The following is a 25570-nucleotide window of genomic DNA, read 5'->3' as shown; positions in this document are numbered from 1 at the left end:
CCCCTGTAGATTTTGGTCGGCTACTTGGGCTCCCCATCCCGTTTTGCTGGCATCTGTTGTGATGGGTACGGTAGATTCTTGTGACCAAGAGGTACCTTTGCTTAGGTTCCTCTGTGAGGTCCACCAGCGTAGGGACTCTTTGACTCGGACGGACAGGCTCACCTTCTTATCCAGGGATGTCTGCCGTTTGTCCCAGTTGGCAAGGATAAATCCTTGTAATTGCCGGGTATGGGCCTGTGCCCATGGGACTATCTGAATGCAAGCCGTCAGGATGCCCAGCACCTTCATTGTTTCTCTAATGGAAACCGCCGTAGCCTGACAGAAGGATTTTACTCTTTGGGTGAGGTCTTCCTTCCTAGATGATGGAAGCCGGGATTCCTGGATGTGGGAGTCTAGTAATACTCCCAGGTACACCTTTTGTGTACCAGGGTTCAAGTCGGACTTCTGCTTGTTCACTATCCACCCTAAACTGTTTAGGGTGGATAAGACCATGGATAGGTCTATACGCATGGTCTTCTCCGTCCTTGACACCAACAAAAAGTCATCCAGATACGGAAATATGCGGATCTGATTCCGCCTGAAGTAGGCTACCATCTCTATAACGATTTTCGTGAATACCCGAGGGGCGGTGGAGATTCCGAATGGAAGGGCCGTGAATTGGTAATGTTGGATCTTGTCTCCCTCCCGCAGAGCAAACCTCAGGTACTTGTGATGGGCTGCCGTTATTGGGACATGGTAATATGCATCTTTAAGATCTATGGTGCACATTACACTATCTCGATCTATTAGTGGGACGATGGATCTTACTGTTTCCATCTTGAATTTTTTGTACGAGATAAATTGATTTAGGGCTTTAAGATTAAATGTAGTCCTAATGGAACCATTCGGTTTTTTTATTAGAAATAGGGGGGAATAGAATCCCTCACCCCTTTCGTAATCGGGGACTTGTGTAATGACCCCTAGGTCCTTAAGTTCCTGAACGCCTTTTATGAGGTTCCCTTGTTCCTGTAGGGACCCCGGGGAGGTTATAAGGAATCTCCTAGGGGGTAGCGAGTGGAATTCAATTTGGTACCCTGCTTCGATTATTCGGAGTACCCAGGGGTTAGACGTTACCCCTTGCCACTGGCTTAGATAGCCCGCTAATCTACCCCCTGTTTGTTCAGGGGAGGGTTGGACTTCCTTACCCCGACCTCCCTTGGGGTACGACCATCTTCCAGTCTTCCCTTTCCCTTTAACTTCGGGAGGAGGCTGGCGCATCCTCTTCGGGAAGGATGGTTTCCTGAAAGGTTGTCTGTCAGGCAGGGTTTTACTCTTGTCGCCGACTTTTTCCAGGATTTTGTCCAGGACGGGCCCAAACATATATTCCCCTTGGAAGGGGATGGCGCAGAGCTTATTTTTGGATGTAATGTCTGCGGCCCAAGTCTTCAGCCATAGTGCCCTTCTCGCTGAGTTGCTGAGGACTCCGGTTTTTGCCCCGTATCTTACCGTTTCCGCTGATGCGTCAGCCAGGAAGGCGGTAGCCATTTTTAAGAGGGGGAGACAGCTGGCCAACTCCTCTCTGGGGGCCCGATCCTTTATGGAGGCTTCTAGCCTGTTTAGCCAGAGCGCCATGGATCTAGCCACTGAGGTTGAGGCTATGTTAGCCTCGATGGTGAGGGATGTTGCCTCCCAGGCTTTCTTCATTAATCCGTCGATTTTTTTATCCATCGGATCGGATAGCTGGGAGGTGTCCTCGAAGGGCAAGAGGGTTTTCTTGGCCACTTTTGCGATCTGGATGTCCACCTTGGGGGTTTCCCTGTACAGGCGGACGTCCTCGGTAGCGAATGCGAGCCGGTTTCGGATCTCTTTTGGAACAGTGATCCTTTTTTCCGGTTCCTGCCATTCATCTATGATCACTTGCTGCAGCGTCTGGTTGACTGGGAACATGATCTTTCTTCTAGATCGGAGGCCGCCAAACATCTCATCCTGGATTGTTCTCGGCGGGTTATCTTCCTCAATTTGCATTGTTTCCCTCACCGCCTTGATGAGGTGCGCAATGTCGTTTGATGAGAAGTAATATTTCTTCTCGTCTTCTATGGGAACCGGTGGGTCCTCTAATTCCCCTTCGGATAGGAGCTCCAGCGATTCACCGGAGATCGAACTCGCCGACTCGGTCTGTCTAGGTCTTTTAGGGACCCGTGACGGACCTGGCTGGGCCTGGGGAAGGGACGCCATGGAAGCCTGCAGCTCTTCCCTTATCATGCAGCGGATATCGGATTTGAATGCTGCTTTCTCCTCTGCGAGAATTTTCCCCGTGCATCTGTGAAGGCAGAGCAATTCACTGTTATAGCAGTGCAAGCGTTGGATTCAGGAGCATTACTTGCGGTAATACACTCACTCCTCGCATAGGGGTTTTTTATAGCTCTCCTCGAGCCTTTTGTTGCAGAGGACGCATTTTTTCGATTTTTTCCTCGGGTCCATTTTCTTTGGACCCTCCTTATCCATCTACCCATGAAAGTGGGGGAGAGGGGAGACAAGAAAGGGAACATATATGCATCCGCTGTACAAGTGACCATTTGCGCATGTTTTGGCGTATAGCCTACTTACAGTTGGTAGGGTGTCAATCTCTCCCTCACGTGCTGAGCTGTCGCGGGTAGACATACTCACATACACTTGTCTGGCAGTCAGCAGGAACCTCCATGGAGTTTAGCCTGCTTTTATGGGGAGGATTTTCAAATTTGGCGCCATTTCCGGGTTTTCGCCGGTAGCCACGCCCCCTACGTTGTGCGCGTGACGTCACCACGCCGGATGACGTCACCGCTATGCGCCCGAGGTCCAGGGAGGCCGCCGCTGCCGTTCCCCTGCCAGGAGGAACTATCCCATCACAGCAGCGGCGGCCCGAACATGCGATCCGCGCGAGGGAGACCAGCGCTACTGGGCGACTGACGGCTCCGTCGGCAGCGCAGGTCGGGGATGCAGGGACTCTTGAGTGTGCGGCCCCGACCTCTACCCCTCCAGGGGGGCCGCACAGCGTGCGGTAAGTGTTTCTTTGCGGTAAGTCTTCTTGCCTCCGCAGCTTCCTATCTCCTGCAGCTCTGGAGCTGCTCCTCTGTCCCACCGTAGGGACAGGAAGACACTGAAGCATGGGTGGAAAGGGAGGTGCTTTTAAACTCTTCCTGTCCCTACCTGGGTCAGAGGGCAACCTCCATATGTAATGGGGCCGTCGGGATGACGCTCTGGAAAAAACAATTACATATGAAGTGCAATATTTTTAGTAGCCACTAAATTAAAGCTGCAATCTTTATTTATTTTCAGACCCCAACAAGCTACTCATCTCAGACTTTCCCCCTATCCCTCCCAGTAATGCACACTGGATGTGAGGTCTGTGTGTCCTGGATGCTGCTGTCTTCACTAGCTCATGCATCAGCATAGTTGCGTTCCTGTACTGATATCTCCTTCTACAGCCCATGAGGGATCTCTTCTTTCTTGTGCTGACAGAAGCTGATGTGTACCACCAACCTCATCATTCGTTGGGTGAAATGTAAAGACTATGAATATCTTTGGAGGGGGGGGGGGGGGGGGGCAACATTTTTTCTTTGCTTAAATGCATGTATTTTAGGCTAACAATCTTTTTTGCAATATAGTTCGATTAAGAATTTTGCACAGTTCGTATTTTGCAGCTTCTACATATCAGTGTACGTAGAAACTGCAGTCTAAGAGCCCATTTACAGAAGCCGATAATCGCTTTAAAAAAAAAAAAAAAAAACCTTTAAAAGGCAATCGTTTTAGCGACAATCTGTGCATCTAAATGTGCGCCCATCGTGCGCTCTTTGGACACTGCTGGTTGATCATTAAATTCAGTCCAACCCAAAAATCGTCCTTTGGCCTTATCAGCAGTTCTCCACGGGGGAGTGCTGATAGCATCGTTTCCCCCTGGAGAACAAAAGAACTGAATGCAGATAAGAGCCCTTTGGGCTATTAACTGCATTCAGCAAAGGCTTCATTTGCACACTTAATTGCTCTTAAGTAGCTGAGCAGCTACTTAAAAGTTTATGCAAAATGATCGCTCAAAGCTGTCACTCAAACTGTAGTTTGAGCAATCATCAGCTGGTGTAAATGGGCCTTAAGACTCAATAGGAAGACAGTCAGTCAATGCAGGAGAGGAGAACAGAGGGGAACCAAGGCCAAATACATGCATTTATGTAAAAATAAAGAAAAAAAATAATTTTTAAAGCTATCCATAGTCTATAACAACGATCGTTTTAGCTAACAGTTTACAGACTTATCACCTGCAAAGAAATTTTTAAACTTTTTTTCACCAATCCCCAAATCATCTTTCCAAGAAGGAACCTTTGCAGAAAGATCGTTTGTCCTTCTTACATGTTTATTGATGCAGTTGGACAGTTTGAAAGACTGTAAAGACCAATATGGACTAAACTGATTGAACAAATGATCACCTGGTGAGCAAACTTTACATCAACACAGCTTGGCTATCAATTTTCTGTTGTATAATGTGTATGGCCACTTAAAACAGAAGTAGGGACAGAGCAAACAGTCAGCAGCAGTGTGTTGTCAAATCTATGTGTGAAGCAGCACTACAGCCATCTGTGAAGGAGTTACACAGGCTCTACGGCAGCAAAAATGGTGGGGAGTTTTTAATGTAGACCATTTACAACTTTTTTTCCGAAACGCTGAATTAAGCAAACGCAGTGTTATTTTTTTTGTGTTCATAAGTGTATGTATCGTATTTTCCGGCGTATAAGACGACCTTTTAACCCAGGAGAATCTTCTATAAAGTCGGGGGGGGGGGGGGGGGGGTCGTCTTATACGCCAGGTATAAGCTGTAGAAAAAAAGAAAAAAAAACAATAATCACCTTCCGCAGCACTTCTGCAGGCTATCGCTCCCTCCTCCTCGCCGACAGAGCATTGCTTTCTAGAGGCGGAGCTTGAATGCCCTGCCTTCAGAAAGCTAGTGCGCTGATTGGCTGACGCCACACTTAGTTAGCCAATGAAAGCTGGCGCTACGTTAGCCAATCACAGTCATTCAATGCTCTATCAGCAAAGAGGAGGGAGCGACAGCCTGCAGCAGCACCGCGGGAGGAGAATATTGATTTTTTTCCCCTACACCGTATTACCGGTGTATAAGTCGACAGTTGGAGGACGCCTTAAACGGCGGAAAATACGGTAAACCTCTTAAGTCTATACTATATAATGGGATCAGCTATGTAAACAAAGAAAACAGATACTTACTGCAGGTGATATGCCAGAAGGGAGACCATCTTTATCTGAATAAAAGACAAGCAAAACTATTATGTAAAGCGAAGTCACACATGGAAAATGCATAATGAATACTATATGTTGTTTAAAGGGAACCTGCCATGTCCCCACAGCACCATAAGCTAAATTACGGTGCTGTTAAGGAACGCGACAGGGAGCCAGATGAGGCATTTTGTATTTCACATCTGCTCCCACGACGTTCCACTCTTAAAAGGGGTTGTCCGGCCATAAAGAATGAATCTCATTACTTCTGTTTGCCCAATACAATGCACTTTGTAATATACATTGTGCATTGTAAATTAGGTAAACAGAAGTTATTCACTTACCTTTTGGGGTTCTCGGTTGACATTGGTTCCGACAAGTCTCTTGTCCTCTTCTTGTCGGGCCAGCTCCAGGTGTTCTCTGCACGGGGACACGCTTCTTCTACTCCGCGCATGCGCAGTAGATCTTCTTCTGCCGGCTGCTTCAGGAAGCTCTGGTCTGCCTGCAGGGGACGCGCGGCCGCGGGATCTTCAGCTGACCGGTAAGGGGAGTGGAGGAGGGGGAGTGGAGTGCCGGTCTCTCACGGGGGAGGGGTGCTGCGAGCTGTCAGTAGTCAGGGGTGGGGGTGGGGGTGGGGAGGTGTAGGGGTGACAGACCTGTCAGTCAGTAGTCCCGGGATGGGGGTGAGGGTGAAGGTGGGAGAGCTGCTGGTCGGAGCTGTCAGCCGGGGGGGGGGGGGGGATGCTGCTGGTCGGAGCTGTCAGCTGGTGGCTTGCGGGGGGGGGGGGGGGGGGGGGACACTGTGGAGGGGGCATGTGTGTGTCATGCTTGGTGCTACTTTCACTTTCAATAGCAAAGGATCGCGATTCTCTGCTATTGAAAGTGCTGCTAGAGATCACGATCTGCTCCTACTGCTCTGACAGCTGTAGCAGGGGATTCCTTCATCTCCTCATCATGTCCCCTTATTACTGGACACTCTGACACTGTTGCCAGTGATGAGGGGACATGCCGGGGAGATGAAGGAATCTCCTGCTAACAGCTGTCACAGCTCTAGCAGGAGATCGCACTGCTCTCCCTGCCCTCTCATTGCTCTGAATGGGGCCGGACGGCTGCCGGCTCCATTCAAAGCAGTGAAGCATGCGTCTGCATTATGACGCCGGTCCTCCAGTCATGTGACCGGTGTCATCGGGAGCGCGCACTGAGGAGAGAGAGGCAGCAGTGCATCATGGGAACTACCCAGCGGCGCCATCTTTGGAAAATTCTTCAGGCAAACTTTATAAAGGGAAGAAAAGGAATAAAAAGGTGAGCAGAATATCGATTTTTATGGGAAAGACTGTTGTGTGTGATGCTTCTACTCCACAGGGCATTAATGGGGGGGGGGGGGGAAGGGGGGGAAGTCAGTTTGGGCGGCGGACAACCCCTTTAAGTCTGCGTGCGGCACAGAAATCTGACCCTTAAGAGTCCCATGAACGCAACCTCCCATAGACTTGTATGAGAAAGTGCGCACACAAGACAGATATTCATGCCATGCGCAGACTTCAAGAGGGGGCCACCACCAAATCGCGGGCAAGCATAAAAATGCCTCACCTGGCTAACCGTTAGGTCACTAACAGCACCTTAGTTTATGGAGCTGTGGGGACATGACAGGTTCCCTTTAATTTTGAAAGCTACTCATTTGGATATACGGCAAAGTGGTTAACATTTTGTATATGCTGTGCAAATAGTTTACCTGGTGCCGAGAAGCTCAGGTATTTCTGCTTTGCTGTGTCCTTTGAGTCATAGAATTTCAGCACATCCAGCACAGCTTGGGGGTTCTTTTTCTGTTCGAGCTTAGTGATGTTTGAGGTCTGAAGCAGCCGTGCCCATTGCTCTGGCATTCCCTGCACAAAACCACATGGTTAATTGTATTTGGAATAGCGTGCTATGACCCTTCATTATATGGCGAACTGAACCTTATCTATGTGTAAAAACTAGGGGAACAATTAGAAAACAGAAATTAAACCAAGTACAGAGTGGGAGCCAAATTTACGTGGCTTTGGATTTTTTTTTTTTGCACCTTTGACAGTTTTGAAGGGTTTAGAAACAGATGCAATTAACAGGGGTGTTAAAATGTCCCAAAGTAATCATCAAATAGATTTTTACTGTGCAAAAATGGGCATAAATGTACGCCAGTCCTGAGGATGTGGCATATGGAAGAAAGTAGTGTAAAAAAAAAAAAAAAAAAAAAGGGTCGGTCAGGGATAATTTTTTTTCTAAACATCTGCAATGCTGTAAAAGGACTAACCTATGCTCACTCCTTTCAAAAAGGTCCCCGCCAGGCCACGTTTACTTAAAGGAACGTGTCATCACGTTTGAGCCCTGTAAACTATGTCATAGGGCTCAAAAGTGAGAGAATGGGGAGCGGAGTTTAATATTCACTGGGTGCCCCGTTCCAGCGCTGTGTCCCTATGAAGTTTCTGTGCACAGACAGCGTGGCTCTTCTCAACCTGCTGTGTGCGCTCTCCCCCATTCAGCTGTACCGCAAAAATGCAGTTGCGAGCGCAAATACGCAGACGCTCATGTGAATTTGGCCTTATGCTCATCTAGCAGCTCGTTAGTCTCATCATTTCTGTAATATACCTACACTACCACTGTAAATCACATTCAAAGTGGCTGCCACTAGAGGTACAGAGCTTCTGCAGTAACAAGGACACAGTGATGTTTCCATAGCAGCAGGTGGAGGAGCCATCTTCACATGCAACTCCTGTGCACTTTATAGGCTGCAAGCTGACAGATCTGCAGACATTGTGATAAGGATCTCCAGTCTCTGCCTCTCCTACTCTTACAGTGTGTGGGTGTGCACATATTACTCGGTTTAATAATAATTTGGCCAGAATGTGTCTAAATGCCAGATTGTCCTTTGAAAGCAGATGCGTGGGCATTCAGATACTGTTTCCCCTGCTGCCTGCACTAGAGAAAGTGCAATGCTGCATGGGAATGGCAAGGAAGTCAGGACAGGGAACTAGTTGCAGAATGCCAGGCTTGGTACACTCCTCATCCTGGATTGAAAACAGCAGAGCAACAGAAAACTGGAGAAGACCACTTTGAAATCAGAACCTGGACCTGAAACAGGGTGCAAGGCAGCAGCAAATAAGTGGGTAAGGAGAACCTGGTGTATTTTAGAAAACTCGTTGAAGACTTGGGTACTCTTTAAATGGGATTTTTAGAGTTTAGCATTTGCATACCGCTGTAGCAAATGGCCTCCAACTGACCAGGCCAAACTATTTAGGGCAGAACACAGCATGATACACCATTGTCTTTCCTTGTAAGCAGAATAAGCCAGTTATGTCCCTTTTGTAAGCATGAAATACTGTACCAGTTCTGTGTTCAGTACATTTCTATATTAGATTCTACTTGATTGTCATGATTTAACTTACAGTAAACTCTCCAGTCACCGCATCAAAGCCCACGTGTATAGTGTGTTCAAAGTCGGAGGGCGGGGAGATCTCGGGACGTTCCTTCTTCTTTCCCACTGTCATAAGACAAAGTAGTACATTATTGCAGACTCTTTCAAAAGACTGATCAGATATCCATCCCAAAATGAATTACTGAAATAAATGAAAACACGCACAAAATTCCATAAATTCAAATGTTATTCACCAGTAGAAAATAAATGCTTTAATATTAGATATCCATGCTGTACACAGTGATCTATAGTTTCCACGCATCTTCACTAGTGATGAGCGAGCATACTCGCTAAGGGCAATTGCTCGAGCGAGCATTGCCCTTAGTGAGTACCTGCCCGCTCGGAAGAAAAGTTTAGGCTGCCGGCGGCGGGCAGGGAGCTGCGGGGGAGAGCGGGGAGATCTCTCTCTCCCTCTCCTCCCCCCCCCCCACCCGCTGACTGCCGCAACTCACCGCTCCCCCGCGCCAGGAGCCGAACCTTTTCTCTCGAGCGGGCAGGTACTCGCTAAGGGCAATGCTCGCTCGAGCAAGTATGCTCGCTCATCACTAATCTTCACCTATATCTACACTGTTCAGTCAAGAGCCCAAAAGTGAAGTCAAACCTCAACTGATTAATAAGGTAGCAATTAAGGTCTCGCGTACAATGATATTATTGCACAGCCAGAGTAACAATGCAGGGAAGAAAGAATTGATGGGGGGGGTGAAGGATTTATGACAAACTAGTAGAAAGCCGATCCCAGGACAGCAACCCCAATGATATTATATACAAACCGCACCATGTCAGGCCATCAAAACAGCTCTGCCCTCATATGTATGCATTATGCAACTACACGCTATGCCTCACACTTACTCATCATCACCATAGCATCTACAGGGACGGCCACAGAAAAGTATCCTGCACCAAACTCTTACGAAAGCGGTCTAAAAGAAATCTGTCTTTGTAGCCCCTCCTGTGGTTTGCAGGGCAGTAATGCTTCTATCTAAACAGCCTAATGTTCGTTTTACACGAGACAACAGTCGGGTAAACGACTCCACCAGCACGGATGTCACCGCTTAGGTCGTTAGCACTTGTGCATAGCGTTTAAACTGACAAGACTATACTGCTGGATCGCGGGCTTCTTGCTCAGCGCTTCAAATAGAGCATTTACACTGAACGATAAGCCAGCAATCCAGCTATGGTTTTTATACTGACTAGTAATTATTAGGAAATTATACTACCAACAGCGCTCAATGAATGACTGTGATTAGTTCATCAAGCGCTGGCTCTGATTGGCTAAGTGTCTGCCAATCAGAGGCAGCGCTTCCAGGAGGCGGGGATTTTTCAATCCCTGGCCAGAAGAGATGAAGAACAGTGTCGGGGATTGGGAAGAAGCTGCAGCGGAGCCCCGGTCAGCGCTTCTAAGGTGATGTATACGTTTTTCCCCCCCTGCAGCTAGGGCTTAGGTTATGGCCTTGACAGTAGGATTTCCTACTGTCAAGGCTCCATAGGAAACATGGGCTACAAAACCTCGCAAGTCACATAACACGAAACCCACAAGGTTTTTGTCTCGCAATGTCGCATGCTACAAAACATTGCTACAAATGGCATGTATGTGAAGCCCATGGGTTCCTTCACATTAGCAGTCGCATTCTGAGAAAATTGCGCGACTGTCGCCCGTGTGAAGCAGGCCTAAAAAAGGAGTGTCTCATTAAGACAAAAAACTGACCATATTACACTTTCCATTATAGAGGGGGTACACTGCTGGAAACTGCCTCAATCATCCGGGAGGAGAGCTGACCTTTAAGAGCAACTACCGCTCATGTATTACATGGGACCCCATTCGCCTGAATGGTCACCATGCAACACTAGGTTTCCCCTGTATCCAGAAAAGAATGGCCGGTCACAGCTTTTCCTGGTAAAATCAAAAAAGGACGGTTTGTGATCTTTTAACTAGTGCTAAAAGTGATTGAAAGGTTAAAAATAAAGTGGTTGACGGAAGTTTATGTGCCAACGTTCACTCACCTTTTTCATTAGAGAACATGGATATAATTTTGCTTCTAGAGGATTTTCTCTCTTCGGGGATCAAGGGAAGAGGCTTCAGGCTGTGATTGCTCGACAGTGGATCTTTTGTCCCGGAGCTGAAGACGGCGCTGCTCATCCGTACTGGGGGGGCTGGAGGTTTATCTTCGAGCTCTCCATTATCAGACATGGTTGCTGCAGCTGGGTGAGACCTAGAAAGAGAAAATATATATTATATGCTTCCGTAATGTCCCCTAATGTGTTTATACAAATGTAATGCTCTGATCCAGGTTTAACGATTCACTGATTAACAATTAAAGTTTATGTCCTCAGAATCAGCAGTATTAATGATCAGCAGCGCTTATAGAACATACTTGAGACGTTTACAGCATCTACCTGAACGCCCATAAACATATAGACCGTAGGAAGGAGGAAATGCAGCCCACAACAAATGCTGAAACCACCAAAGACCTCTTGAGGGCGCACTCACATGCGATATTTGAGTGATTGCAATATAGTCAGATATTGAGAGTGGGGAAAAACAAAACAAAACATCGCTTTCGACATATTTATTCACAAGAGCAATTTTTCTTTACGACAGATAGTCCAAGATTGAAAAATCGCAGCATGTCCTACTTTTGGGAGATTCTATGTCAGAATTGTCATTATTTCCAATGGCAGAAAAAAAATCCTATTGAAATAGCATGCGGTTTTCATGCCTATGAAAAACATGCGTGGGAGAAAAAAAAAAAAAGAAGTTAACAAAAAACACAAAAAAAACAACAACAAAAAAAAAAAAACACACATGTTGCAGAGATGCAATATATTCTCCTTGCAAAATGCATTGCACTCGCAGCGGAAACCACAGCTTCTCCCCTTCCGTGTGAATGCACCCTCATATAGAGCTTTTTTCTCGTTTATACCAATTGCTCACATCTGTCTCTCAGTTGCAGATGGCGCCAGTTTCGGCGGAATAAGTTTCTCTTCGAAATCCAAACCCGATGGAGCATTTGTCGTGCAACAGATCAGGCATCAATTGTAATTCTTACTGCCCAGTGTTAGTACTCACGAACGTAGATACGCCGCGTAATGTGCGGAGAACTACAATTGGTTCGTTCACAGCTGGGTATTTTTCTCCTGACTTTTGCATTAAAAAACCCGCAGCATGTCCTACCTTGGTGTGTATTACTGTGGGCAAAGACTTTCTCTTAGGCCCAATGTCCACAGGTGCCCATAGGGAAGCAGGGCCACCCGCAGCTGAATTAAAGCATGATTTATTTTGGCCCGGAAAACAAATCTCAGCACGCTCCATTTCAGTGCGGGTCCCGGACAGACTGCTCCCATTGAAGTCAACAGAAGCCGTCTGATCCGCAGCTCGTCCGCAATTAACATTGCGGATTCCGCAGGAAAGCAAGAGTTTAAAAAACAAATAAAAACAAACAAACAAAAAAAAAGACACTCCACTGCGCATGTATGGTGGCCGGCACGTTCGGACACACCCACAGTAAGGAAAAAAACAGGTATGCAGTGCCCTCGGCTCTGGGCTCCCACATGCGGAATCCGATCCGCCCCTGGACATTGGGCCTTAGACAGCTTTCAGGTGAGCGGCCTACTTTTCTGCGGCCAACCCTGTATTTTTCAGTAACGCCCTGTTCACTCATGTCGGCCTGTACATTAGAACAGTTCTATGGACCGTTTACAACTATATGTCCAATACATCATGCATCTAATACAGTAATACACATATACCAAAAATATACCAACAGGACATTTTTTTGTCAGAGCCAAAACGTGGGGTGGAGCTGCTAAATATCTTTAAAAAAAAAAAAAATTACGCACCAAAAACTACTGAAAGTAGCTCCTTGAACCCGATTATGACCAAGCCAATGACTTGATCCTGGCCTTTAAACCCACGCCCCTGTAAATGTACTGCCCCACGTGGGTTTACAGCTCATGCAATCTAGTGTTCAGATAGAGGACGACCCCAAGGAGGAGACAGAGGCGGTTTATAACCACTTCAGTCTTCTCTTTCGTGGTCTACACAGCACTCAATGAGTCAGAGAACTGCAAAGGTGGAAAAAAGAAGAAAAGAAAAAAAAGTGTGTGGATGTCCCCCAAGGTTATATGTTATCATGGGGGACATAGATGTTAAAAAAAATATACAAAGTAAAGAAAAATATAGAAGAAAAATGCATTTAAAAAAAAGACCCACAACCGACCACACTGTAATTCAAGACTATTCATGTTATATATCAAAATGGCAGGAATAAAATGGGGAACCCATCTCTATGGTGATTGGGAATGCTAATCAGTGGCGCCCATTTTTGAGTGTCATGTCTAAAGAGGAAGTACAAACGTGATAGGGTATAAGAATGAGAGTTGAACCAGCTTATTGTCATTTTTAGAGGCAGGAGAGCTCCCATTATAATTGCCCCCCTACCTCTCCATTCATTTCAACGGACTGACAAAACCAGCCAAGCACAGTGCTCAGTGGGCTGCACCATCGAGAGGAATGGACAGCTGCACATGTGCGACCAGCGGCTCTATCCCCACTACACTACAGAAACGGGAGAATGGATCCTGAACTGTACAATTATGGTGGTGGGGGGGCACAGGTCTGCCATTCTCAGGATCAGTGGGGGTCCCAGCAGTCAGACCTCACTGATTATCAGTTTTCACCCATCCAGTGGATGAGTGAAAACTGAAAAGAATGTCCCACGCCAGAATACCCCTTTAACCCTTTGCAATCCAATTTTGGATTCAGGGTTTCCCTGGGGGGCTCTCTCTCCCTGCCATTATACAATGGCGCCATCTGCTGGCTAGAGCCAGTACTGCGGTATGGGAAATGCTGGAGAGGTCCCCGACAACAGAGCGGCTAGTAATGTACAGTAAGAATACCCTGCCGGACGTCTTCTGACATTGGAGCTGTACAGGCTTCAATCAGAATGTCTTCAGACGTCAGACAGTGGATTGGAAAGGGTTAATATTTGCATGTAGCTGTAAAGCTAACCCCCAAAATAAACTGGACTGGCACGCAGAGGGCCCACCAGTAAGACACATACACCAGTGAGACATATACTTAGTGCACATTAGGTCGTTAGCCCATAATGGAAAAAAATGGGGTTAATCCTAGAATGGCAGTTGGAAGGGACCTCCAGGGTCATCTGGTCCAACCCCCTAATCAGTGCAGGATTCACCAAATCATCCCAGACAGATGTTTGTCCTGCCTTTGTTTGAACACTTTCATTGAGGGAGAACTCACCACCTCCCATGGTAACCTGTTCCACTCATTGATCACCCTCACTGTCCGAATGTTTTTTCTAATATCTAATTTGTGTCTAATTCCTTTCAGTTTCATCCCATTGCTTCTAGTCTTTCCTTGAGCAGATGAGAATAGGGCTGATCCCTCTGCACTGTAACAGCACTTCAGATATTTGTAGGCAGCTATTAAGTCTCCTCTCAGCCTTCTTTTTTGCAACCTAAACATTCCCAGATCCTTTAACTGTTCCTCATAGGACATGATTTGTAGACCGCTCACCATCTTGGTAAGGCCGCCTGTCCACGGGCATTGCGGTATCCTGTGGTGGATCTCCACCACGGGATCCTCCGCCCAAGAGCAGGAGCTGGCAGATAGACTGACTGCGGAGGACCGCAGAAAATTGCGGTAAATCGCATGCTGTGATTTGCTGGCATAGAGCCGAGAATCGCAATGATTCTCCGCTCGTGGACAGGGGGGCTGCGCTCACCATAGCAACGCTACGGAAAGCGTTCACTGTGTTCCCCGCGGCCAGATTATCACCTCGGGAAATGCAATTCCCACCCGCCCGTGGACAGGCAGCCGAACTCTTCTCTGAACTTGCTCCAGTTTGTCTGTGTCTTTTTTAAAGTGGGGTACCCAGAACTGGACACAGTATTCGAGATGAGGTCTGACTAAGGGCTCCTGCATACTTGCGTTTTTCTTGCACTTTTTTTTTTTTCACGCGATTTGACAATGGGACTTTCTAATGTTAAAGACGCATCACAAGTTTGTGCTTTGCAATTTTTGTGCGCTGCATTTTTAACATTAGAAAGTCCCACTGACAATCGCGTGAAAAAAAAACGTGCATGAAAAACGCAAGTGTGCCGGAGCCCTAAGGAAGAGTAGAGGGGGACAATGACCTCACGTGATTAATACATCCCAGAATTGTGTTGGCCTTGTAGGACATGATTTGTAGACGGCTCACCAATCTGCTGCAGTACTGTGAAGGGCTCCCAGATGCTCTCCCCCCCCCCCCCCCCCCCCCCACTCCAGCAGCAGTTGGGAAAGTTCCCATTGTCACACTGAGCCCCAGCCGCTATCACGAATGAACTAGTAAGCCTGACTCAGAAAAGCAAGTCCTTGCAGAACTTCACACCTGCAAATTCCTCCTCTTCCAACACCCTGATTTCTGGCCACTGGGGAAGTAAATGTGAGCAAATGGAGCGAGAAGAGGAACAATTGCATAAGAGAAGTAGTGGCGGCTCATGACGTGGCATTAGTCACCAACGTCTGGGAACCCTTCACACCGCTTTGAAGAATGGACCCAGTAGAAGTCACCAGACAACCATGAAGAGCAGTCATTCCAGGGTCCATGTTTGATCTGGAATGACACACACACACACACGTTATTGTGTACATACCCCTTGAGTAGTCACAATTACTCCGCCCCGTTGACTCTACAAGACCTCTGCATTCAGTCTGTGGTATCTGGCATAAGGGAGTTCGCAGCAGATTCTTTAAAGCGTACATGTCATTTCTGACGGTCAGCAACATATGAAATGCACCCCGTACTTATGCAGCCTGCAGAGCAGAAAACTGGTCATATCCAATTGTCAGTTTTCCCTGAACTGGGTGGAAACTGCTGCTATGCCGTCACACACACGCTGCACATTGAGAAACCAGAGATTCTGCTCTTCTCCACGTAGCACATCCTCAGAAGCAGTAGAAGGACAGTGTACAGCAGGACTGAGCAGTGTAGATGTCAATCCAGAAATGGGGATAAGACACTTTCTGCAGCAGCGTCTCTGCTTCTCTCGCTCTGTAGCTGCTCCATCCTCCTCTCTATGATCAGCATGTAACATGATTCCTCAGTGGGCTAATCTGTATAAAAGTGAGTAAGCTGCACACAAGCATAATTCGCTGCGTGCCACCTGCATGTGACAGTCACATGGCACACAGAGTATGCAATGACATTTTGTACTTAGTGCGGCCACCGATTGCCATGCACTCTCTTGGTGGGTAAGCGTGTGTATAAACGCGCCTAGAACATGCTGCGATCTTTATTACACGTGTATTTTGCGCAGTGTGTGTGAGATTGGCAGCATGGGAGCCTATGGCAGGTTAGTACAGTGTATTGCGTGAAGGAGCCCTAAAATAAAATAAGCCATTGACCATTTACGATTACTGCTCATTTACTTCATATATCAACCCTGAGCCCTCGCGCACCGGGATCCGAGAGCCGCGCTGGTGTATACTCTGCCCGCCTGACGTTATTGTGGTGTTAGGTGTAGTGCCCGCCTCGTCTGTCTTTTGGACAGAACACTTTCCAATTATGTTGTTGCCAATTCTGTTATCCTCTGAGAAAAGCAGTCATTGTTCTCTGGTGGAGCTCATGTATACAGAAGAGGCGGCAGCCATACGGACAGCCGGGATCCTGCGAGGACTGACGCCGTACTGTTCAGTAAAAAGGAGATGACACCAGAAAGCAAATATATGCAAGTCCTCTGGTGCGCCGGACACGGACTCCCAGCCCCATTCATTCCTATAGGTGTCCTATCTAGCAGATCATGTGCATAAGGACTGACTAGTCCCAAGGGGAAAGGACCTGCAGGCAGTGAAGCAGCAGGTAGGAAGGCAGCTCTGAATGGTGCAGAATTAAGTGTCCATACCAGTCTTCGTTATTATGATTCTGTTGAATACACAGAATGCTGCAATAATCCACTAACTCCATGACCCCCAGTATAGCCGTGGCCACCCAAAAGGTACCTTTACAGAGGACGACTGCCAGGCGCATCAGTGCCCGACAGCCGTCCTAATGACACATCATTCCCTACACAGGAGCGATAGTCATTTGGTATATGGAGGTGGAGCGCGCCGGAGATCTCCCAGCCACCTACCTCATTTACTGCGAACAGGCCGTTGTTTAATGACCGAACAACTCTCCCGTTTAGGTTGGGAGGCCTGAAGCGGATTCCGGCTATGAGCCTAGCTAGTGACCCTGCACACCTCCATTACCTGTACTGCGGAGGACCATGGAGGCTCACAGTCGGTCACCTGCCGTACAGTTTTGTTAGGTCTGCATTTCCGGGCAGATTCCGCAGCAAGACAGCATGCAGCGATTTTTCTTGCGCTCGCGGAATACGTAATTCATATCTGCGAGTGTAAAAGAAAAGCGAAAATGCATGCCTTTCAATGCCCACATTTTTCCGCAGAATCGGACGGTGATCGTGGAATTCGCAATACAAATCTGCCGGTGTGACCCTGGTCTTACACGGAATGAGAAGTTACTCGCTACTCGCTTTGTTTCAGTGAGCTGGAACAAAAGTGCCTGGCGACTACTGCGCAATGTCACTTCCCTCACTATAGTAGATGAAGTCCGCAGCAACATACAAGCCACAAGAGGGCGCTAGATCAGATGACCGATCCCACAGTTATTAACGGGATCCATCTATGTTGACGGGAAGAACGTAAAATAAAAGAGTTGCACTGTTCCTTGGTCGGTGGAGAGTCAGAGAGTCAAAAAAAATCAGATGGCAACTGACTCCTACGTGTACATCAGTCAAGGTTCATGGCACATCTATCTGCCCAGACGCCAAGATGTTGCTCTGGCTTACGGCCCTTTTACAGCACAACTAGCGATCGCTTAATCGCCCAACAGTCGTCGCAGCGATCAGTCACACGCTTTTATACAATTGCGCACTGGAGGCAGTGCGCTGTGGAGATCTTTCGCCCCCGCCAGCCTCCGTTCACAGATGTCCATTTTGTCTCTATATGCATTACGTGCACCCTTTTTTTCACTTGTGTCTTCTTTCTAAAGAATACCAGGAGGCCCAGTATTTTCTACCATTGCTTGGCAATGATCTGTGAGAAATGCAGCACAAGGGATATCATGAATAGGGAAATCGGCCATTTTTATTTGTCACTGAGTCCGCGCGCTTTCCGTATGCAGTCCGCGCGCTTTCCGTATGCAGTCCGCGCGCTTTCCGTATGCAGTCCGCGCGCTTTCCGTATGCAGTCCGCGCGCTTTCCGTATGCACATGGATGGGATATTTTCACCAACATTGGATAATTGCTGTTTCTAGATTCCCTTTCGCTTGCAGAGCTTCTTCGGCTCTTTAAATAAATTATGAATGGACGTTCCTTTCCTAAAAACTGGAACAAGGCTTCACATCCTTCCTAGTGGCTCCATGCTGAGCAGCTGGACACATCCGTATAGCGAGGAACACGTGGAAACAGAGCGGCCTGCAAACTGCTTCTACATCGCAGCTCCGGGCTCAGATGTGCGCAGGAAATCCTGCAATGACGACAGCTTCATGTCTCAACACAACTTCCACATCACCTCCAGCAGAGCAGCCATAGTCAGCGGCCGCGGCATTACAGGTCTGCAGGGACTCCACATCGGATTGTGAGACTAGCCCCACGCCGGCCAGCGGGCGGACTGCGGGAGTCTCACTTCACAGATACCTGCCCCTTAATAAAAGGCCACAGGATACGGCACCGAGCATTTCAGACATTTTTTAGGACTTCTCAATAGGGTCCCTTTCACACAGCAGTATTCTGGCAGGACTTTGTAAGTTTTGGGAGTCAAAGTTGGTAGAAATATAAGGGCTTCAAATTTTAAAAAATCCATAGTATATCACTACATTAAAGGGTTTTCCATCACTCAGATGCTGCTGACATCTTCTTAGGATAGATAATCAATATCAGATTTATGGGGGGCAGACACACAACACCGCTGCCAATCACATGTTTGAAGGGACCCCAGTACTGCAGCCTCCTCACACGGTCATTCTGGAGCTTGGTCCCATCCAAGTGAACAGGATGGAGCCGTAATACCGGGCACCGCCGCTAACAAATGTACAGGCGCACTTAAAAATAAGTCATAGCGCTCCATTCTCCTGCTGGCCAATGCCCCCCCCCCTCCCCCCAAAAGCACTAAATTATTGTGCAAGCAAGCCTTGCACAATATTCTGCAACCTAACTGTAAAAAGCTATATGAATGTCCCCCTTTGTTTCCACTGGCTGCGGCTGCAACCAATCACCATCTCACAATCAGTTCCATATACTGCTCAAGACCGCCGAGGCCTGCGGTCACATGTGTGTATAAACACATCTCTACTGTAGTTTGCAGTATCGGCAGGGGGCAGAGTAGCCAGGTGGACTTTGTTTTTCTATTTTTAATCATGCTCTACCATTTGTGTATTTTTAGGAAAACCCCTTTACTACCGGACCCTCTACGGTCCCTTCAGTCTCTGGCTCTCAGTTCTCGAAGTTCCTGCAGTGATGACATCACGTTTGTCCTTCACATGACCGATGCAGCCAATCACTGGACCCGCACAGCTTCATGTCCGGAGCAATGACGCTGCGGCGGCGGGACAGCTACAAGGTGAGCAATTATTTTATAACGTCACCTACCAGTGTCAAGTAAAAAAAAAACCTCAGAAAACCATCTTTAAACACATCCTTACATAAACAAAGTATCCTCGTAGCAAGCAAAAGACAAGCTGTGACATTTCTACATCCTGATTCGCTCAGCCGTGTACTGTATTATAAGGGCTCTCACAGAGCGCATTTTACTGCACGTTTTGCGTACGTAATAGGCGGTACAATTCTTACATTACATCATACTGCGGGAGAAAATAAAAAAGATAAATAAAAGATAGCGGCATGCACCATCTGGGCGCATATTATGCACGCCAAGATAGCGTGGGGGGATTGTGGGCACTCAGTCTTCTGCTGTGTGCACCCATACGCGGTTCGCTGTATCACACCGCTCCCGTGAGAGCAATCATTTCCTATATTGAAGTATATCAGACTACCCCACCATCTGTAGTGATTAAACTTCCATGTCCCAACATACTACTACCCCCATCATTTCTGCTAAAGCCAAGCAGCCACATCTTTGCCCTGGCAGGCTGGCACATAGCAGCCTTCTTTGCGGCGTCCTACCTGAAGCATCACTCTTTAGTACAAGTTTCGGATACGAGGATAGAGCCGCAGTTTCCCAGTGCGGGTGTACAAACAGCGTTCTTCATCTGTGTACCAGTGAAGTCATTACACAGAAGTACAACAGGAAAAAGGATACCGGCCTCCACAGACTAAGAATGTGTAGAAGAGGAAGTTCCGTGCAGGATTTCCTACTGGAGAACCACTAACGCTCCCTGTAAAACACATAATTAGACTTCCAGATGACGAGGCTCCTCCTACGTCACCCCAATCAGGAACCGCTCCACTCGTTAATGACCAACTGCAAGACTATTACATAGCAGCTCCTGTTCCCATGGCAGACCGTTAGCACATACCAGGGATTACAAATACACTAAAGTTACAAACGACACTTGGCTGCCCGATGCCACGAGGGCAGAGAACTGCAGAGCTTGCACTCGTGTCCATTATGCTATCCAGCCGTCGGGCTGAGCAGACAGAAGTTGGAGAGCTTCTGTTGTTGCTGTGGATTAGTGCGCCTCCTATTTGCACACGCTCATGAGTTGTGTTAGACCCGGTCGTGCAGGAACCTGCAGGACAAACTTACTTTTTTCATTTTCTTCTTCCTCATTTGTTGGTAGATTTACACTTTCAGCATAGAAGGAAGTACAGGAGGGGAATGTATTCTCAGCATTACCGTAAAGTATCACTTGGCTGCAAAACCTGAAAACCACGTCAGTGCGATCTGGGCTGCAACGCAAACAAAACGTATGAACCTGGCTGAAGTTTTACGTGGCTAATACTTAGGTCAGGTTGTTCCCACAAAATAGAAAAAAAAGTTACCCCTTAAACACAGTAGAGGGAATAGCTAGCTGACTGGTAGGGTCTGCCCACTGACACAAGAATGGGGGGCCCGAAATGAATGAAGTAGTGGTTAAGCACGTACGCTGCTGCTCTTATTCATTTCCATGGATCTGCCAGGGATGAGTGTATAAGCATTTGGCCATCACTAGCAGCCCCACTGAAATGAATGCTCCAGTCATTGGGGATGCTTGAGATACCCGTTGGGCGAGGTGCTCCAGGGCCAGACTGCCACCCATCAGCCAGTTATCCCAGGTCCTACGCAGAGACCCCGCAGGTCTGTATTACAGCAGTGCCGCACGTATGCCGCCGTACGGCAACCTAGTGTACGCTAAGATGTGTTTTCCATAGGATTCATGTGGATGACACGCAGGGTTTTACCGCTATGGAGCCGGGCTATCGCCGCGAATGGCAGAGATATTGCACTACACATGACAGTATCTCACGCACGCCATCATGCACAGTCTTCCGTTTTGTTCTATGTTTAAGGCTAGGGTCACACAAGGCGGATTTGTTGCGGTTTTGCTGCGGGTTTTCCGTTGCGGTTTTGACGCAGAAGAACTGCTTCTGCGGCAAAACCGCTTCAAAGGTTAATTTGGGCTTGCGGATTTTGCTGCAGATTTTCGTGCGGAAAAATCCGCAAGCGTTTTTTTCCGCAGCACTTTTTTACTTTTGTCGCGTATTTGGTGCGGTTTTGGCTGCGTCCTTAGAGGTCTATGGACAAAAAAGCGCTGCGGAAACGACCAAAGAATGAACATGCTGCATCTTTTAAAACCGCGACGCAGTTGCATTTTCGCACTGCGGCTCTGCGGAAAAAATCCGTCCTGTGAGAACAGCTTTTTGGCAAATCTCATTTGTGCTGCATTGCACTGCAAACGCAGCGGTTTTGCCGCAGTGCGGATATGCAACGGCAATCCGCGGCAAAACCGCGGCAAATCCGCCCTGTGTGACCCCAGCCTAAAATTTCCAGCACTGTTGCTTCGCAAGGGTACGTATATACGCCGCCCATAGAGAATAATGGGCTCTCGTGTGTAATACCCAGCAAAATAGAACATGCGCTTGCGTATTACGCAATGTATGCACGCAAATGTGAACAAAACAGCATAAGGCAATGTATTTGAGAGCCTGCATATGTAATACGCGGTAAACGTGCGCTGTGTGAACCCGGCCTGACGATGCACTGAATGCTCTAAAGTTCTGCATAAAGATTGTGCCAATCACTTATCCTGGCAGTCACTGGCGCCAACCCTTTAGCAACAATGCATGTAAAATATGGATGAAGCGCTCCCATTCGCGCAGGTTGATGAACGGCCGCTTCCGACAACTTGTCCATCTCGGCCTTCTGCTAAATATAAACTAGTGCTGCAATGGCGGCCGTATCAAGTAATGTAATAGATAAATGTGTCTCAGCGTTTCCCATCTCTCGGAGTCGCTGGTATAATCGCCGTCTGTAGGAACAAACACTGGGATTGTGTAAAAGGCCAAATTCCAAGCGCCCCGCCCTGTTACAGGTAGTCAGATTACAGCGTGATGAAAGCAGCTTGTGCGCTCGCCAGCAGCCAGGTAACGTGCGCAGATGGGATACGACAGCTATACCAGGGCATCCCTGTATACGGCACTTCTGAACGGGCGTCACAATAGTCATCACTCAGTTCATAACAGTAACGGATAGGAGAATGTAATAAATGACTCCCCGCCGGCTGTAGAGGCTCACATGTGCCTGGCACTGCCCGCCTCTGGTATGTGCGGGGTGTGATACACGGCTACAGGCAGCGCCTTCACAGAGTATATTACATGATATATCAGTCCTGCTCAACAAAATTAACTTTTATAGGAATTGTCTTATCAATTCGGCCCAGTTATAAACTGAAGGTGCTCGCTGCAAGATCTGTTTCAGAAGCATCTGGCAATCATTGAAGGAAGTGGTATATCCATATCACCGGCTGATCATGTATACGGGCTTTCAGAGCTAAATTAAAAGGGGTTTTCTGGGACTAAACTATCACCGATCAGCTGATTGAAAAGTCCACGACACTAGGGTGAGAGCTGCGGCCTCATCTCAGGTCAGTGGCATGATATTGCCTGACAGCAGCTCAGTCCCATTCAAAGAGAATGCGAGCGAGTTGCAATACCAGGCACAGCCACTATACAATGTACGGCACTGTCCCTGGTATGGACTGAAGTGACAGTGCGGCTGTCACTTCAATCAGCTGACCGGCGGGGATTGCAAGCAGACTCCTGCCAATCAACTATTGCTGAGCCATTTCTCAGGATGGTTCAGCAACAGTGTAGTTTGGGAGAACCCCCTTAAAGGCAAATGCCCTCCCCACTCATAGAAGGGAGAATTCAAATATGGCACACCAAATTATGTCTTATACGTGGATTACGCCCTTCGCATTGCAGGAAATCCTTTAGAAGTATACATGGTGCACGACGTTTAAATAAAGCTTTACATTGAATAAAGCCTTGTACACATTTTCCATCATGTATCTGTAGGTGTTTGACGACCAGGACAGCACTTCACTCAGCTCTACCCAATATAAAGACTATATCGTGTATGTTTATAACAGTAACTGCAACATAAAAGGAAAAAGAACTTGACAGGTCACAAGTTTTGACCAGTGGTGGTCTTGGTGCCGTCGCCCCTGCTGGTCACGGAAGTGAAGCCATGTACCTCTTGGGCTGCCGTTGTTCCTTGTTGGCTCTTCTCGGCATCAGAAGACAGATGCGTAGAAGTCTAGTCTATCCATCTTCAGCTACCAACAAGGAACAATGACATTGCTTGAGCGCTTCTGCTCCTTCATTTCACTTAGCAGTCGGGGGTCTCAGCACCCAGACCACCACCGTTGATCAAAACTTTTGACGTGTCAGAAGTTTCTTAAAAGTGCAGTTACTCTTTAAACGCCCACCGCACTTTGAGAAAAGCTCGGCTTATGTGATACCCAAGGTGACAAATAACAAAAATGCAGATCACTTTATTAACCTAAAATGACAATTTTCGTGCTGGCCACTATGGGTCTCCCTTCCTTCTATTATGCCAACTTCCTGTTGTCATGCCAAGTCCATCTCTAGTAACAGAGAACAAAACATAACAAGGTGTGTGTGTGATGACTCATGCTGCCCATAGAAGTGGGGAGGGCGAGAGCAGCCTCACACAGACACTGCATCAGGCAAGTGGTTTGCAGCTACTGAAATCACATCTATGCTACTCAGCACGTTTCTAATCCACGCTGACTTTGAACCTCTGTGTGCTGTGGAGAGTTAGGGAGCAGAATCTGCTATTGTCCCCCCATGTGCAGTATATAAAAGACTGAGCAGCAGCACCCTACTCCTAGCAGCTCAGAGAGAACTGAAAATCAGACATAACCCACAAAAGGGAAAAACTGGTGAAAATGCAAGATACAAGTCATACAATGGCCAGATAGTGTCCAGCCCACTATACTACACAGCGGGGCTAGATGATCAGCTCATGAAAAGGGGCTCCTTTGGTGCGAACCCCCATCCATCAACTACTAAAAAATAAATAGTCTGGAATATCCGCTAAGCAAATCATCACACGTTATATCCAGAGGATCGCACAGCAGGAACACACCAGACCTCAATTAGGGGAGCAGAGGGAACTGCATATGGAGATTCACTTTCTTACCCAACTTACATGAATGCCAAGAGTTATCAGCCGGACGATGGTGCAGAAGACGAGGAAGCCAGGCTTATAGGGCACATTTTGGGTAGAGATCACTGCACTACTGCAGCATGCAGGGTTTTTGTTTTTTTCTTTTAAACACAAAAACTCCATTGTGCCGGTCCTCTGTTATTCTTTCTGGCTATATTGAAAATTAGGCGTTCCCATTCCCCTTGTCAATAGGGAGCGTTCCTGCACTGCCTGGTATTGTCAGCACTCCGGGGACAGTCCGCACAAAAGAAAGAGGAAAAAGTCAGCACTTCCCAATATAAATGTATAGGTGCATGTTAAACCGCGACTAAACAGTACAAGCAGAAAGAGGATAGGTCCAGGGAGAATACTATTGATGACCTGCCCTGAGGATAGGTCATCAATAGTAGTTTGGCTGGGGTCTGACAGATGAGCTGATTGTGCCCGCGGACAGTGCTGCAATTACAAAGGGGTCGGAGTGGAATTCTCTGCGCCGACCTCTGTGTAGTGGCTGGAGTTTGTAACTGCAAGTGCAGCTCGCATTGAAATCAACACAAGCTGTGCCTGCAGCGGGTGTCGAGCTTGCTTTTCTCCCTCTACCACATACTGCTGTGGACGTGCATACGCTGGCACGGCACAGCAGGAAGTGGTAATGCAGGGAGGAGGGGGGGGGGGGGGGGGGGGGGGGTCGAACACGGCGTGGTACTCGCTTGAGTAACGAGCACCGTCGAGTATGCTAATACTTGAACGAGCATCAAACTGGGACGAGTATGCTTGCTCATCTCTATATATCTATATATGAACACTCGAGGCGGGACAGCGCGCCTACGCAGTTGCGGCAGTAGCCCGACATAGGAATCGGCAGTCCCTGCTAGGCAGTGAACACTACGTCACTAATGACGTGTAACATACATTGCCGTGCAGGAATCAGAATGCTGGCCTCGTACACTTCGTCACAGGAAGAGGAGGATCCGTCCGGAATAGTAAATGCCATATTTGACAGCCGGTCCCTGCACAGCGGCGCCCTGATCACTTGGTTGTGCGGGGAATCTGCAACTGGTCCCATGCCCTTGGTTGTAACTCTGCTGCATTTCCTCTGCACAGTGCATGGCTAAGGCACCAAAGAGTAGGAAAAAAAGTCTGGGTTGGCGTCAGCTGAAGCTTCTTCAATTTTTGAGATCAGTTGGGGCCTGATAGGCTATGCCCTTACTTT

At 47.7% G+C, this 25570-nt stretch overlaps 1 protein-coding gene across 2 annotated transcripts in view; it reads right to left on the bottom strand.

Moving 5' to 3' along the window:
• The window catches only part of PAK2 (p21 (RAC1) activated kinase 2), a 62755-nt gene that overhangs the window by 27104 nt on the left and 10081 nt on the right, over positions 1-25570 (bottom strand). Inside the window, exons 1-5 of one of the 2 annotated variants that reach the window (XM_066598135.1) lie at positions 19869-19970; positions 10685-10893; positions 8655-8749; positions 6968-7118; positions 5230-5264 (exon numbers count right to left, since the gene is read on the bottom strand). In XM_066598135.1, the coding sequence (XP_066454232.1) occupies positions 5230-5264; positions 6968-7118; positions 8655-8749; positions 10685-10871 (468 nt within the window). In that variant the 5' untranslated portion in view covers positions 10872-10893; positions 19869-19970. Of the gene's footprint in view, positions 1-5229; positions 5265-6967; positions 7119-8654; positions 8750-10684; positions 10894-19868; positions 19971-25570 lie in introns of those variants that run through there. The other variant, XM_066598134.1, reaches the window with a different exon arrangement.

The sequence above is a fragment of the Eleutherodactylus coqui genome, chromosome 1, assembly GCF_035609145.1.
Source record: "Eleutherodactylus coqui strain aEleCoq1 chromosome 1, aEleCoq1.hap1, whole genome shotgun sequence".
NCBI classification, from domain to species: Eukaryota; Metazoa; Chordata; class Amphibia; order Anura; family Eleutherodactylidae; genus Eleutherodactylus; species Eleutherodactylus coqui.
The sequence above is the reverse complement of the archived record's forward strand: the minus strand, read 5'-3'. Positions and strand labels throughout refer to the sequence as shown.